Source organism: Urocampus carinirostris, chromosome 7, assembly GCF_059441175.1.
Source record: "Urocampus carinirostris isolate Australia breed hairy pipefish chromosome 7, RoL_Ucar_1.0, whole genome shotgun sequence".
Taxonomy (NCBI): Eukaryota; Metazoa; Chordata; class Actinopteri; order Syngnathiformes; family Syngnathidae; genus Urocampus; species Urocampus carinirostris.
The window spans coordinates 18,375,307-18,391,995 of NC_142355.1; the positions used below are offsets into that span (position 1 = coordinate 18,375,307).

Consider the following 16,689-nt stretch of genomic DNA (forward strand, 5'->3'; position numbering starts at 1 on the left):
TCCAGTCTATTTTGTCCTGTTTAATATCGATCTCCAGTTTCGTTTCTGTCGAGTTTGTCCGGTTTAATTTCGATCTCCAGTTTTGATATTGATCCTGTCTGTCCCGTCCTGTCCGGTATCGACTCCATCTGTCCGATATCTGCTCGTGCAATTGTTATCGATCTCGTCGGCCTCTGTCTTCCTGTCACCCCACGCCAGACTGCTGCCTTACGTCTTCCGCCCAACGTTCGCCGAAACACTGGCGTTTGGGTTAACGTGCATGACTGCCCCATTTCCCGTAAAATAAAAGCTTGTGTGAGAAACTTCACTCATTGGAGTTCTCCTGCTGTTCAGGTTCATGACAGAAACACAACAAATCTTGCGTGGCAGTGGAATTCAAAAGGACCCGTTGATGTGTGCTGTTTAAAATGTCCTTATAAAGGGGTAAGAACAATTAAGGACAGGTGTGTGGCTATTGGACACAATCGTGCCCTGTTCCAAACACGCTCGGCTCCCCCTGGTTGAAGGTGGCACACCAGATCCTAACGTAGGCTCCCCCACTTAAGGGCCAGAGAGAAAAAATGACAAAGGCTGCTACAATAAGACGGCTAAAGGTCTTTGCCACTCGCCGCAAAGACATGAAACCAGGTGCAGGTGAGGGGCTTTCTCCTCACTCTCAGGGACAGAGAACCCGGCACGGCCGAGGGGCTTCCTTGCCGCTGATACAAGAACCAATAACCGCGGCTGGCAAATTGATGTGGGAGCCTTCCCCTGGGTCCTCTGGTGGTCGGGTCATTCTGGTATGGTTTTTGGAAGGATGAGGAGAATTAGGCACAGGTATGTGGATATTAAACATACCAGTGCCCAGTTCCAAACATACTCAGTGCCCCCTAACACCTTATAAATGAAGTATATGTTTAGCTCCTTTTGGTTAAAAGCATCAATATATAGGGCAATCCTCCATTTTGAAACAGGTCCATGCAACGAGAGAAAAACTGTAGGGCTTGACTTTTAGATGGTAGGGCGCCCGCTCCGAGACTGGGAGGTCGCTGGTTCAAGCCTCGGCTGAGTCATACCTAAGACTCACAACATTGCTACTCATTGCCTCCCTGCTTGGCGCTCGGCATTAAGGGTTGGAATTGGGGGGTTTGGACACCTAATGACTCCCAACACAGCAGTTGGGTCTAAAATGGCTGCGCCCTGTTTGGCTGCGGCTGCATCGGCTCGCTACAGTTTAACTGTACGGGTCAGGTGTATCGACATTTAATTCTGTGTGCATGGTTACAAAGAATGACAATAAAAGTTAATTCTATTCTTCTATTCTATTTTACTATCACTAATTATAATGTTTTGGGCTGCAATGTGCACCAAATCTCACTATCGCCCAAGACAAGAGATTGGCGGGCCTCACTCTGCATCTGCAAATGCTCAGCACAGCACACAATGCTCCTGTTTGTTAAAAGCATAACAGATAGGTAATCTTCCATTATCAAAAAAGGTCTATGCAATAAAAAATAAATTACTGGATGGCTTGACTTGCTTATGGCTTACTTGTTTATCACTTATTATATTGTTTAGGTCTGTGCACCAAAACAAAAGCATTGGTCTCACTATCGCCCTGTACCATGAGGCGAGGGGTTTGAGTGCCTCACTTCTAATCTTCAATCGCTTAGCACAGTAAAAAGTTACATAATGATTGTTTTGCTAATATTCATCACATAAGGTGAAAATTTAGCGATATTAAAAAAGAAGGTCCAAATTGTGTGAAGTTATATGACAAAGAACTTTAACACTGAATAAATATAATCGTATAAACTTCTTTTATGTTTTTGTTATTTTCACCAATAATTTCTGTAATGTCAAATTATAATTAAAAAACACTTGCTGCAATTTCGTATTCAACATCTGCTTTTCAGGACCCTATCCTTAATTCAGATACCTTGCCATCATTGTGTGGACATTAGTGGGGAAACACACTGTAGCATGAAAAAGCTTTTACTTTTCTTTAGCACAGGGGTCTCCAACATGGTGAGCACCAGGTAGCCCTCTAAGAACACCCGAGTAGCCCACGGTGTTAAGTTTGAGGGTTATGGATTCATGTGGAAATGGCAGGAACCAGGAAACTAGGGGTGCTCAAAAGCAATGATGGTATTTACTGAAAAAAACTGTTGCAAACAAACTAGTGGGTGCTTAGCATCTAACAAAATTCCAAAACAAAATACAAACCAGAGAAAGTCCGAATAAAAAAACAAAGATTTAAACTGAAAACGAAAAATGCAAGGATCAAAGAAACTGAAAACAGACCAACTAACCTGGCAGTAAGTTGGATATGAAAATGATAATGAAAACCAGGATAACAATAACAGACAAAATGAAATATGAAGATGAACCAACAGTGTTCGTTGATCAATAATGTCTTTTTAAAGCGTTCTGGAGAATTGGGTATAGGTGTGTGATAATTGGACACACCTCTGCCCAGTCCAAACCACTGTTGGGGCCCACTGGCGGTAAGAGGTGTATCAGACACTAACCTGCGTTCAGGTTCTAAAAAAAAGTAATAGGTCATGGTGAATTTCTTGGAGTTTGATTTCTACGTAAAATGATGATTGAGTGGTTGACTTAACTTCCAAAATGTCCAACCCAGTGAAAACATAGTAACAACGTAAATAGTTTTTTTAGAAACGTATATCAAAGGGGTAGGTAGCCCTTTGTGCCATTCAGCAACAAAAAGTAGTTAGCAGCTTCAAAAAGGTTGGTGACTCCTAATTTAACAAATAAAGAATTCCAACTTTATTGGCGATAGAAGCATCTTCCTCTGCCTTTTGGTGTTTTTTTCCACAGTGTGTTGTTGACATGGTGACTTTTAGAGAAACTGGAAATTGAAAAGATTTGAGCGTATGTAATGTATGCTGATCAAGTTGTGTTGTGTAAAATTTCGACGTCCCTGCAGCAGTTGGAAATCTTTGTGCCCAGGGTTACACCACCTCGTGTTCACGAAGATAGCGAGTCCACCTCCTCTCCGCTTCCCGCAGGCTTTTGTGTCTCTGTCTGCCCTATCAGCGCTGAAGCCGGGTAGCTCCACGTTAGCGTCCAGGATGCTAAACCTGAGCGACGTTTCCGTAAAACACAGCAAACTGCACTCCCTGTAGCTTTGATGTTTTTCACCAGCACAGCCAGTTCGTCGGTCTTATTTGGTAGAGAGTTCACATTTACCATGATTATGGACGGTATCAAAGGCTTATTACGCCGCTAGCCGCTTAGCCTTCACATTAGCTCCGGCTCTGCAGCCACGATAGAGCCCCCTCATCACGCCGGCACGAGAATTCTTGAGGGCAAGGAGTTGATTCCTCGAGTTGACGCATTTTTGTGCTTTAAAACCCATAACGTTAGGATAGAAAGTAATCCAAAGTGCAGTTGTCAAGCAGACACTTAAAACTATAAATCACAAAAAGAGCAAAATAACACAAAGCTGCTGGAAAGACTCAGGGTTATTGACACAGAGGCAGACACAGGCAGAAAAGGGACGGGGCGACTGTTAAACCAATCAGAATTCAGAACACTATGCAAGATGAAAATCAGGAAAGTAGCGAAACTGCGAAAAGTAAACCACGATACAGAAAGGGATCACTGTGTCCTTTATCTTTGTCTTTTTTTTCTTATTATCTTCAAAAACAAAAAAGGGCTTGCAGAGCGACCTACTAAAACATAAAAGAAAGGGGTTTTGTAGTATTAAGTAGGTTGAATGCATGTTATTCATAACAAACTCAGACTGGTCAGGAATACTGTAAAATTGGATTGAAGACTTATTGAATTTTGCAATTGTGTTTGTGCGACATATTGCAGGTGTGTGCCTGGTGCTGGGATGTATGATCTACCCAGACGGTTGGGACAGTGACGAAGTGCGGCGAATGTGCGGGGAGCAGACCGACAAATACAGCCTGGGAGCTTGCTCCATGCGCTGGGCATACATCCTGGCCATCATGGGCATTCTGGATGCACTCATTCTCTCCTTCCTGGCTTTTGTCCTGGGGAATCGACAGGATGGCCTCATGACCGAGGAACTGCTGGCGGAGAGCAAAGGTGAAACTAACATTGGTTTAGGATAATGTCATGTTCGTTTGTTTTCGTCTCTAATGGTAGCAAGGTTGGGAGGGTAACTTTAAAAATGGAATCGGATGAGAGTAACTTGTTACATCTTGAAAAATGTCATCAGTAACGTAATCTGAAAACTATAATATTAAAGTAATGCAACTTAATTACTTATGATTGCTATTCTCAGGCAGTGGGCAGGGGACACCCTGGACTGGTTGCCAGCCAGTCGCAGGGAATACAGGGACAGACAATTCGCTCGCTCATTCACACCTAGGGACAATTTTGACCGGCCAATTAACCTGACATGCATGTTTTTGGAATGTGGGATGAAACCGGAGTGCCCGGAGGAAACCCACGCAAGCACGGGGAGAACATCTAAACTCCGCACAGGAAGGTTGGTAGCTGGATTTGAACCCATGACCTCAGAACTGTGCCCCACATGCGCTAACCACTGCCCCGCCGTGCTGCCCTAATCCGATACCAAATATGCTAATTAAAATATATTTATATATATTAATACAATTACTAAATATTTTTCGACATAAATGAACAATGTAACCTCAAAATAATTGAAAGAAACGAAGGTCTGTCACGACCAGCACACAGGGTAGACCCAATCGTGTAACGTTTTCTAACAATTTTATTAAAAGAAAGAGGAAGGGTTGCGCCCGCGATCCGATGCTCGCTGGACGTAAGAAGCAAGTCGCTCTCCCAACCGGATTGTCATCCGAATACGGAAGTGGAGCTTCCATAGCGGGCGATGGCGGTGTCACGGACAGAAAAACAGGTCGATAGCCGGGACAGCAGAGCAAAAACGTGGTCGGGGTCAGAAACGGGTCATAAGCCGGGACGGGAGAGCAGACATGGTCGGGATAAAAAAACGGGTCGTAAGTCGGGACGGGAGAGCAGACGTAGTCGGGATCAAAACGGGTCATAGCCGGAGACAAATGGGAGCAAAAACGGGACAGGGGAGTGTCAGGGTCAAAAAAGTCTTGCCATGTATCAACAGAGTTTCGCAGACGGACTGAGAACAGGGGATAGACAGAACTGGGTTTAACTAGGGACAGGGAGCCTATCAGAGTCCGCAGTGGTTGGCACCAAATGAGCGGGCACAAGTGATTCACATCGGTAATCATGACAAGGTCAGGTAGTTGATTGTAGTCCTCCAAAAAAGTGTTCAAATTTTGACCATGTAGTATAGTTTATTAAGCAAAAATAATATTTTCTCTGGCAGCACTGCGGCGCAGTGGATAGCGCGTGTGCGGCACAGTTCTGAGGTCGTGGGAACCTCCTGCGTGGGTTCAAATCCAGCTACCGGCTTTACTGTGCGGAGTTTGTATGTTCTCCCCATGCTTGCGTGGGTTTCCTCCGGTTTCCTCCCACATTCCAAAGACATGCATTTCAGGTGAATTGGCCGGTCAACTAGGTGTGACTGAGCGAGTGAGTTGTCTGTCCACGTGTGCCCTGCGATTGGCTGGCAACCAGGTCAGGGTGTTCCCTGCCCACTGCCCGGAGATGGCTGGGATGGGCTCCAGCCCCCCCGCGACCCTAATAAGGATAAGCGGTACTGCTAATGAGATGAATATTTTCTCTTTCACATGGCAGACAAGATATGTTCCATTTCATTTTACATTGAGAGCACATTAAGAACCAGATATGGATTTAAACACATCAAGTGTTCACTTCCTAAACTCTGACATGTCTCGTTTCCAAAGTCAAGTTTTACTTGTTTAAAGTGGGGAAGCCAAACCTCTTGACAACATTCACATTTACTAGGCTAAGTAAAACATTCTCACAATATAACCATACAGTGATTGTAATTTTACCTCCAATACACAAAAAGAAGACGGGCAGCACGGCGGCGCAGTGGTTAGCGCTTGTGCGGCAAAGTTCATGTCATGGGAACCTGTCGTGGGTTCAAATCCAGCTCCAGACTTCCTGTGCGGAGTTTGTATGTTCTCCCCGTGTTGTTCCTCCGGGCACTCCGGTTTCCTCCCACATTCCAAAAACATGCATTTCAGGTGAATTGGCCGGTCCAAATTGTCCCTAGGTGTGAATGAGCGAATGAGTTGTCTGTCCCTGTGTGCCCTGCGATTGGCTGGCAACCAGTTCAGGGTGTCCCCTGCCCACTGCCCCGAGATGGCTGGGATGGGCTCCAGCCCCCCCGCGACCCTAATGAGGATAAGCGGTACGGCTGATGAGATGAGATGAGATGAAAAAGAAGACAAATATTCATTTTTACTGAATGTCTCTGAACGCATCACTGGCGTGCAACTGACCTGCTCTCACGAAGCTGCAGGCTCATGCCAATTTAACAAAATGAGTGCTACATTGAAGGAGAAATAAAATACAGACTCCTTTTTCACGTGGCAGACAAGATATTTTTAGTTTACATTGAGGGCACGTTTAAACACACCAAAAATTCACTTTCTAAATTTCCAACAAACACTGGGATGTCTCGTGTCCAAGTTCAAGTTATGCTTATTCAAAGTGAAAAATATTCACATTTACAAGCTAAACAAACCATTTTCACAACATTTATTTTCTCCTTTTCTTTTAGTTTTTTTCATCCTTTGTTTCTTTTTTCCCCAGCTGTTTACTTCGTTTGTATTTTCCCTTCTTTTTAATTGTTTTCTTTTATTTGTATGTCCATAGCTTTTTACTTCATTTTTCTTGCTTTTTTCCCTTTTTTTGTGTTTTTTCCCTCCCTTTTTTTGTTTAATATGTGTCTATTCTTTCTTTCTTTTCTTTCCATTTTGCCTCTCTGTTTTGCTTTTTCCACCCCATTTTGTGTCTTTCGTGCATACTGTTACAATTTACCTGTTGATACATTAATTAAAGCAACAAAAACAAACAGATGGGCTGTTTGGGAGTTCACAAGAGCCGGTTCTCTAAAAAGAGCCGAAATTCCCATCATTAATCTCTAAAAACCAACCAACACAAGAAGATGATTTAATTTTCAGTATGCAGTTAGTTCAGACTTGATGCCCTCTGGTGGTAGATGTGAGCAATACCAATATGATGACTGCTTTTGGGGAGTCTATTAATAGGATGACCTTGAGCTTGTGCAGATGCACTTTAATTAAGACTGTCTCCCTGTTTCTGTGTTGTTTTTCAGAGGGAGGCAATGCTTAACAACATTTTTAGGTGAGTTGTGCATTTCACATGAGATTAAAGTATTATGTAATCACACACAAACATGTCACTTGAGTGTTCGTGATGTCAGCGGTTTATAAACATAAATGGTTATACGGTAATCCCTTACTCTAACTCGGTTTACTTTTCAAGGTTTCGCCACATCACGGATTTGCATCGTGCATTGTGTTCTCCATTCTGAATTGCTAGACAGTTTACCTGCTTATTCATATTTGACGGTGCAGTAAATATGTTGAATTGAATTGAATTGAATCGAGTCGGATCAAATTGAAATTAATTGATTTTTATTTAATGTCATTGATATCAAAGTTGAAAAACATTCTATGCAACAAGATTAAAGATTTAAAAGAAGGGGAAAAAGGTAAAGGACTATCAGGATAAAAGTCAGAAAAGAAGATTTCCAACGTAGTTCTTAGAGGCGGGCCTAAGTTGAAATAATAGTGCAATATTCGTAAATGAGAAATAGTTGGGCATCGGAACAGGATCGGGACCCAAATGCGTGACGTTTCTCACACAAGCCTTTTATTTTACGGGAAGTGGGGAGTCGTGCACGTTAGGCAGCAGTCTAGCATGGAATCATAGGAAGCCAGAGGCAGACGAGATCGATCCCAATTGCCCGAGCAGGTATTGGACAGATGGGGTTGATACCAGACAGGACTGGACAGACAGGATAGATATCAAAACAGGATATTGATATAAAACAGGACAAACTAGACTGGAACGAAACTGGAAACCGAAATTAAACAGGACAAAATAAATGGGAACAATGCCAGACAGGAAATACCAACAGGAAACAGGACCGAGTCGAAAACCCACGCCTTGCGGGGCAGAGGTTCATCGACGGACTGACAAATGAAGAGTGAGAGTACTGAGCTTACCTAGACGGAAAGCCAATCTGTCAACGAGCCGCAGCTGGCGCCACACGGGCAGGGCCAATTGGGCGCCATGGCAACCGTGACACAATCAAAAGAAGTTCAATAATGGTGGGCATGGTGTCATAATAGTCTGTAGTTTGCAATAAACTTTGATCCGTGCAGCCCTTTAAGACTCTTTGTGATTAAGGGCTATGTAAAATAAACATGACTTGACTTGACTTGGCAAATTTTTATAGTATAAATTTCCTAATTCTAGTATTCTTTTTTATTTTATTGGTGATTAGAAACATAATACTTTAACAATTTAATGTTTACAGGAGGTGCATTACCACTTTATTCAAGGACAAAAACTAATTTCCAAACACATTAAACAAGTTAGCTTTTGGTCTGGCTATTTAGATGGTTTTAACTTTTTTAGCTAGCTATGAACTTTACATTACAATATTATTATCATTGATATAATCATAGTTGACATTTTGAAACAAAGTTACATTTTGACTATTTCCATTCTGACTTTTAAACATTCCCATTCCCCAAAGAGTTTTTATATAAGATGGGGATGTGACCTCATGTGCAGTCCCTTCTAAGGTTTCTTCATTTTCCTCATGCTGAGGTTTTTGAGTTTTTCCTTGCCCTCATGTAGGTTTTAGATCAGAGGATGCTGTCATAATAGTCTGCAATAATCTGTGATCTTTACAGCCCTTGAAACTCTTTGTGATTCAGGGCGTCACAAATAAACATGACTTGACATATTATATTTTACTAGAGATAGATAGATGGATAGATAGATAGATAGATAGATAGATAGATAGATAGATAGATAGATAGATAGATAGATAGATAGATAGATAGATAGATAGATAGATAGATAGATAGATAGATAGATAGATAGATAGATAGATAGATAGATAGATAGATAGATAGATAGATAGATAGATAGATAGATAGATAGATAGATAGGTAGGTAGGTAGGTAGGTAGGTAGGTAGGTAGGTAGGTAGGTAGGTAGGTAGGTAGGTAGGTAGGTAGGTAGGTAGGTAGGTAGGTAGGTAGGTAGGTAGGTAGGTAGGTAGGTAGGTAATTAGGTAGGTAGGTAGGTAGGTAATTAGGTAGGTAGATAGATAGATAGATAGATAGATAGATAGATAGATAGATAGATAGATAGATAGATAGATAGATAGATAGATAGATAGATAGATAGATAGATAGATAGATAGATAGATAGATAGATAGATAGATAGATAGATAGATAGATAGATAGATAGATAGATAGATAGATAGATAGATAGATAGATAGATAGATAGATAGATAGATAGATAGATAGATAGATAGATAGATAGATAGATAGATAGATAGATAGATAGATAGATAGATAGATAGATAGATAGATAGATAGATAGATAGATAGATAGATAGATACTTCATTCATCCCGTATTTTTGTGCTCTTTACAGCCCTTTGAGACTTTTTGTGATAAAGGGCTATACAAATAAACATGACTTGAATAACATTTTGCAGCCAAAAAAAAAACAAATGTGTCGCAAGGTATATGATCTCGCAGTTTTGTGCAATGATATATATTTTGTGTGTGGAAAAAAAAATGTTTGAGGCTGTATAAAGGGTTTGTTCTTTGGGTTCACTGTATACGTAAGTATTAAATTGTACAATCATTGTACATTTCCGATCAAGGTTTCTTTTTGGAACATACACCCCAGGATATACAAGGGGACTACTGTTAACCACAATGTAAAACAGGTTCCCAAAATAAGGTCCAGGGGCATATTCCAACCTGACGACCATTTTTCAGGAGCCCACAGCAACGGTATATAATTACAGAAAAAAAGTTTTGAAATTATTTTATGACAAACAAGCATAATGGCCTGGTGTTTATGGACTCTGCTTTTGGGCGAGGTTGTTGGGGTCGTGGTTTGTTGAAAAAGCACCAGGGAGCCAATAAGGAGCACCAAAGAGCCGCCCACAGCTCCATAGCTGCTTGTACAGCAGATGTTTATCAATGTTGTTTGTATTGATATTGGGGGTTCCTTGACACAAAATCTAGCTAAAGACACTTGCAGAAGCCTAAATTACAACAGTGTAATTTTTCACGAAAAAACAGTTCAGGTATTTCAAGCCTATAAACCACATACAAACACACATACACACACACTCACATCTGGATTTTTAAAGCATTATAGATGAGATTATGTTAGATTACATTTAGATTATTTCTTGTTTTAAAAACGGGTTAATTTTGTACACTTCTTTTGCCAGGATTTGTTTTAGCAAGATGCAGACAGGGCACCAGGTTGGAAAACCCCTACTTTAGATAGTTTTGATGCTTTCTGTTTTAGCACCGTTCAAAATGTGCCATTTTTGGGTACATTCTCTCTGGTTAATTTTGATTTGTTACACTTTCAGCCTCTACTGGTCACAGAGTACCATCCTGACTTCAGCGTTCTGCGACAGAAGTGATGAGGAGAGGAAACAAGCCTCTTTCCATCAACCTCCCCCCTACCCCTCAACTCCCATTGTCCTCTTCTGTTTGCTTCCAGCCCCTTTAGGTATCATCTAGCACTTGAACCCAGCGCACATACTCGACCCAGTGAGTCTGCGGACTAGAGGAACCCCCTTGTAAGGACTGAACATGATGGGGGCGCAGACTGTTTCAAATGTGAACAGGTGTGGACTAAGCAACACCTGCAACCACATACAACACAGTTTTCCATTGCATACGTTGCTTATTGTAATGTACCATAGAGGTAGGATCCTAAGCTCGAGCCCGACCCAAGCCTGAAAGTAAATTAGAGTGTAGGAGTCGGCCAAAGTGACCCCTTCTCCTCCCGAGAGTTTACAAATAACATGTGAAAATTCGAGTTTGCTTCGGGCTCTCTCCCTCAGACCAAGGTAATGAATTGTTTTGGGCTGGGGTTTTTAGCCCCTATCTTAACTTCACTGTACCACTCATTTATTAAACTCACTGTATTTTCCACTGTATTTGTTACAGTTTAACCACACATGCAGAATCAATGTACAATAATCCCTTTGCGGTTTTGTAGTTTACTTTTTGCTAATTTGTGTTGCTACATTCTGATTGACTTAGCGGTCACCTCGCCCCATTTCTGCCTGTGTCTGCCTGTGCGTTAATAACGTCGCAGTCTAAGTTGTTCACAAATAGCTTTAGAAACCTAAATTATGTACGTGCAAATATTTTTCAATTTTGAGTTTTTCTAAAAGCCAACATGTCAACAAAACGCTGCAGACGGAAAAAGCATCAAAACACAGGGGAAAATGCTTCCTATCGCAGACAAAGTTGCACATGTTAAGCATTTTTACCCACTTTTCTCCCAATAACATCCACATGATGGTGACAAAATATCATCTGAAATGAAGTGAATAGTTCTGAAACATTCAGAATGAATCTCTTATTTTCAAAAGGGCCTGCTTGACAAAAATGGCAAAAATATCATCCTAAGATATCTTCACACTAATAACATATGTGTATAACTCACTCTACGCAGCCTCCGTTTTATTTCAGGCAGAGTCCCTCAAATCAAGTGTGCACTTCAAAGTGCAGCTCCGAAATGAAGGGTTCAGCACCAAAGTGCGTATATCTGGGAAGTGCAGCGAAATGAAATCGAACGAAAAGGCACTGAAAAGAAAATCCTTTTCTGCAGATTACAAGCTGCAAATACTGAAATATTTTACCGAAAGCAGAGAGTTTGTAAAGCTTATAAGCTATTGACGAAAAGCGGAAATGGCGTCTGACATAAGGGACGGAGAGGTGGAAAAAGGAATCGGCGCATCTTCTACTGTTACACCGACGATTAAAATGTCTTTGGACTCACTGATTTGGAGTTAAACTGATAATTTGGTATGCATGTTGATTATGATTATGCGTTATCTGAATAATATAACTTTGGCGCTGAAGTTCAGCGCGGAAATGCTCACTTTAGCGCCGAAGCGTGTTACTCAGATAAAAGTACTGTTACTTCGGAAAGATATTACTAGAAGTAAATCTGCCTTTATTGAAGTAAAAGTAATAAGTATTTGAGTAAAAGTAAGTGCATGCTTTGCAGATCCTCCACGAAGGGAAAATAAAAAGAAAAAAATGGAAAATAAATCCTAGAGAGAGAGAAGCCCGGCCCCACGTAATGATTGACATTTTAAGCCCGAACCCAGGTTACATCTAAGCAGGACTATTTTTAAAATTATAATTTGACAGTACCGGAGTTATTTTTAAAAAAAAGTGCAGTAATTTTATTTGTTGGGAAAATATTTAAGCCTGTAAATTTGGTTTGTTCCTTCATTTCAATGTATAATAGAGTATTATAGTATTACAATAGTATTTATGTATTGAATACGTACACAAACAAATATATGCAGGTTTTGTCTATCGCAAGATCTAGTTGGAGCGAGATACCAGCAAAAACGTTGGATAACCGTCCTGTAAATCTGTTGAGTTTCATTATTCTTATGTGTTGGTCTCTCTACTCATGATATACGGTATTATCTATAATTACAAACTTGCTTGATGAGGTAATTATTTATTACTTCTTAAAAAAAATAGTTTATAAACTTGGTTTGAAATTTGTTTTTCTATTACACAATAATTACACCCTTTCCTCCTGAATATTTACTTTGCATGTTCAACATTAACAAATGTCGTTTTCCTGTTTTTCCAAGGCCAATATTGTAAATTTTCATTTTCAGGGTTTTTCCCAGTGCGTTTTAAGCCTGGCTCCCTACCTGACTATCAATAGTGATGGCAAATTGCATCCTGAATTTTACTGTATTTCTAATCTGTTTTTATTCTTGTTTTTTCTGTAAAGTCCTTTTGCCTCGTGGCAGAGGGCGATAGTGAGACGAAGGAGTCTAAAAGTGTGACTCCAAAGCAACTTATGTTTTAAGCTATGTTGGGCACATCACTTTGAAAAAATTATAGTTATAATTAGTTATAGTTACTTACTACTTCGTCCAAAAAGTAACTGAGTTCGTAACTGAGTTACTCTATAGTAAAAATAAATATTTACCAGGGAATGTAATTAATTCCGTTGCTTTAAAAAAGAAAACTTGTTGCATGTCAAATAATTCTAAATTTTCTGAGCAGTATTTGAGTCAGTTGAATATAGAAGAACAGACAGGTAGTTGTGTTATAGAACGTTGTCATATTTATTGCACCTCACTAACAACCGATTTATCCTACACTTGAAGTACAACAAAATGAAACATTAAACATTATAATAGAATAACAATCACCACTAAACAATACAAAGTGAGGTTAATTAATTAAATCTAACTATCACAACCTGAGGCAATTGGTCAAGTAGACATAGTCTACTGTATCTATCTATCTATCTATCTATCTACCTTGGTCATATCCCTCAAGAGGGGTGACCGACAGCCAGACACATACATACAATAACAAAGAAAATAAAAGGGAAATAAATAGAAAAAAAAAAACACAAAAAAATGTTTGGACCATGGCCAACCCAATTGCCCAAACACGCAAACAAGTTAGGCACCTCGGCACCCAAGTCGGTCGTGCTTTCGTCCCTCCAGATGAAATGGGACACCAGAAAGCGGCCATGTCACTCGGGTCAGGGTGACACAACACACTCTTTTGTTCAACAGCAGGGCCCGACAGCTTTTACTGGTTTAGCCCTGCCGCATCATACGGGTGCCCAGCCCATCCTTAAGAACGTGTCCACAATCCCACTATCCTTTCACAACACCTCTCCACTCCTTTCTATCACCAACAAGAGCTCTAGCTTCCATTGTATTTAGACCTCTTTCCAGGAAAGAGGAAAGATAGACTACTGTACTTCAAGTAATTTGTTTACAACAAAAGTCAATTGTTAAACAATATGGATTGAGTTTCACTCTATAGAATAAGTCACAAACTGTTGTCGGACAATAGAAAGTGCATTTAACACAGTGTGAAATATAAATCAAAATCTCACTACCTGAGACAACTGGTCAAGTAGAAATATATCTTCAAATGTTTTTTTCACAACAAAAGTCAATGTTTAAAGCATATAAAGTGACCATCCAATCCCCCTCTCTACCTCTCTCATTTCCTCCACTCCCTCCCTCTGCCTCTCTCCCCCCTCCCGCAGTCCTGTAGTTTGGGAACAATTTGTGTTCAAAAATGCAGACACCACTGAAAATGAATCCTACACTGGTTTCCCCAAATCATATTACGGTAGGACGTTCTCAATTGTCGGACCACATCACACACACACTGTCATATGACTCCCGTGTTGGTGAATAAATATGCCAAAATGCTGACCTGGGATGTCGTGCTTTGCTGATATCTACTAGCCTGTCAGTAACCGTAGCGACGTTGTAACGTCATAAAACATAATTAGTTGCCATTGCTGAAAAAAATTATGCCGCTACATAACAGCGTTTTTTTATAATGTATTTATTCTCAATAAAGGTTCCAAGTCAATTTGCTCCATGGTTACCAGGCTTTTTGGTGGAAACCCTGAATGACATTATTATATTAACACCAAAGAGTGTACTCAACATACAAGTTGATTCCCGAGTGAAAATAGTAAATAGTAAAGAATTATAAAATTAAAAGATGTTTCCGACGTTTTCATGCTTTTTACTTTAGTTACTTTCCCTGCTCTTTTCACACCAAGGAAAATATATCTGTAGCATTTATATCTTTTATTGCTCACATTTTAGAAATAATCTGTATTGATTTAAGTATGTAAAATGTATTAGGATGTGATAGGACTCAATCTCTTCTATGCCTGTCTAGCTAACTTTGCACAGTGCTTCAGTTCTGTTGTTTTCACTATTTAACTCGAGTGTCTACACTGTGTTAGAGGATCGCCTTTTTGCGTGAATGTGTCAACTGAGTGAGCACAGCGTGAGAGGCTATTTGAGAAATAATTCATACTTGCTCTCGCATATAACATCATACTCTCACACATGCACAACTATACTCTCAAAGAGACACGGTCATACCTATGCACAAACACTACTATAGTCTCTCAAATGCACCATTATACTCTCACACCCATACTATAATACTCTCATACACACCCTACTATATTCCAACACACATACTTATATACTCTCATACATACACTTCTATGCTTTCACACACATACTATTATTCTCTCTCAAACATACTACTATACTTTCATAAAAACACTACCATGCTTTTACACATGTTGTACTATACACTCACACTCATACTACTATACTCCCACATACACACCAGTATAGACACTCACACATACAATTACACTCTCTCAGATACACCATTATTCTTTCTCATGCACCATAAATTGCTATTACTACAGAAGGTTTTCACACTTTGTGTAATGATCAGCTCAGTAATTGTTTTACTTTGGGTACATTTGGTAACCAAGGTGATGCACAGTGATCTGGGTGAATATATGTTGTGCAGTTCAAGGTAAAACTGGAGTTATTCCCAGTGTAGTAGTATGTATGAGAGATTATAAGTAGTTTTTGCGAGGGAGTATATGTGTGTGACTGCATAGTATTGTGTGAATTAGCACATAGTAATATGTGTTAGAGAGTATAGTAGTGTGTGTATGAGAGAATAGTCATGTGTATGAGAGCGTATTGTCGTGTGTGTTCGAAAGTGTAGTGGTATGTGTGAGGGAGCATAGTAGTGTGTGTATAAGAGTATAGTAGTATGTGTTAGAGCGTAAAGTAGTGAGTGTGTGAGAGTACTGTAGTATGTGCGATAGTTTAATAGTGTGTATTAAAGTACAGTCGTATGAATAAGCGAGTATAGTAGTGTACGTGTATAGGTATGACAGTGTCTGTATAAGAGAAAAGCTACGCAAGTGTGAGAGTATGATGTTGTATGTGAGAGCATGTATTACATACTTCTCAAATGGCCTCTCATACGTTTGAATGTGTCATGACCCCTGTGTATAGTATCACACAAAATTTTCCTGTTGTATAACTATTTGGATGTATATTGAGATGTTTGTGTTTCTCTTTAATTCCCCTACATGCTAACTAATGTGAGCAAACAGGGTAACAGGATGCAGCCACATCCGCCGTGACTCATGCTTTAAGTGGAAATGAAATGGGTTTAGCTTCACCTGTCTCGTGTAAATAGATATAGGTAAAACTCCACCAGGGGTTTTTTCAAAGTTATTCAAGAGAATCATTTAAGAATACTGTATATTGAAGGTGTAATAAAGATTTTCACTATCACAAGTGTGTTTTTTTCACCTGGTTGTTATGTTGTCAAACACATACATATATAACCAATCCTACTGAATAATTAATTAATAAACCATTAAAGAGACAGTGTGTATTATTTGACCACTCCATGTCCCAGTATTGTGTAGTGCAGGTATGTCAAACTTAGTTTGGCCTTAGGAGCCGGTTCCAGACTTTAAGTTTTATGGCATCTTTTCTAAACACAACACATTTATTCACAATGAAACAAAAATATTTTCATGGTTGGCATTCAATGTGTTATTTTTTTCGTTTTAAACAGTTGAGTAAATGCCGCCATACATCTGAACCAACTCACCATAAACATCAGAAACATAAACAAACTCAAGTGAGGGATATTACCGGTAATT

General features: G+C 39.9%; 1 protein-coding gene across 1 annotated transcript in view; it reads left to right on the forward strand.

Moving 5' to 3' along the window:
* LOC148362524 (LHFPL tetraspan subfamily member 3 protein-like) overlaps positions 1 to 16,315 on the forward strand; it is a 44,639-nt gene extending 28,324 nt beyond the window's left edge. The window contains exons 2-4 of the mRNA XM_088339952.1: positions 3,823 to 4,059; positions 7,190 to 7,218; positions 10,520 to 16,315. Of these exons, the coding sequence (XP_088196078.1) occupies positions 3,823 to 4,059; positions 7,190 to 7,206 (254 nt within the window). The 3' untranslated portion in view covers positions 7,207 to 7,218; positions 10,520 to 16,315. The remainder of the gene's footprint in view (positions 1 to 3,822; positions 4,060 to 7,189; positions 7,219 to 10,519) is intronic.
* Positions 16,316 to 16,689: the final 374 nt, after the last annotated feature.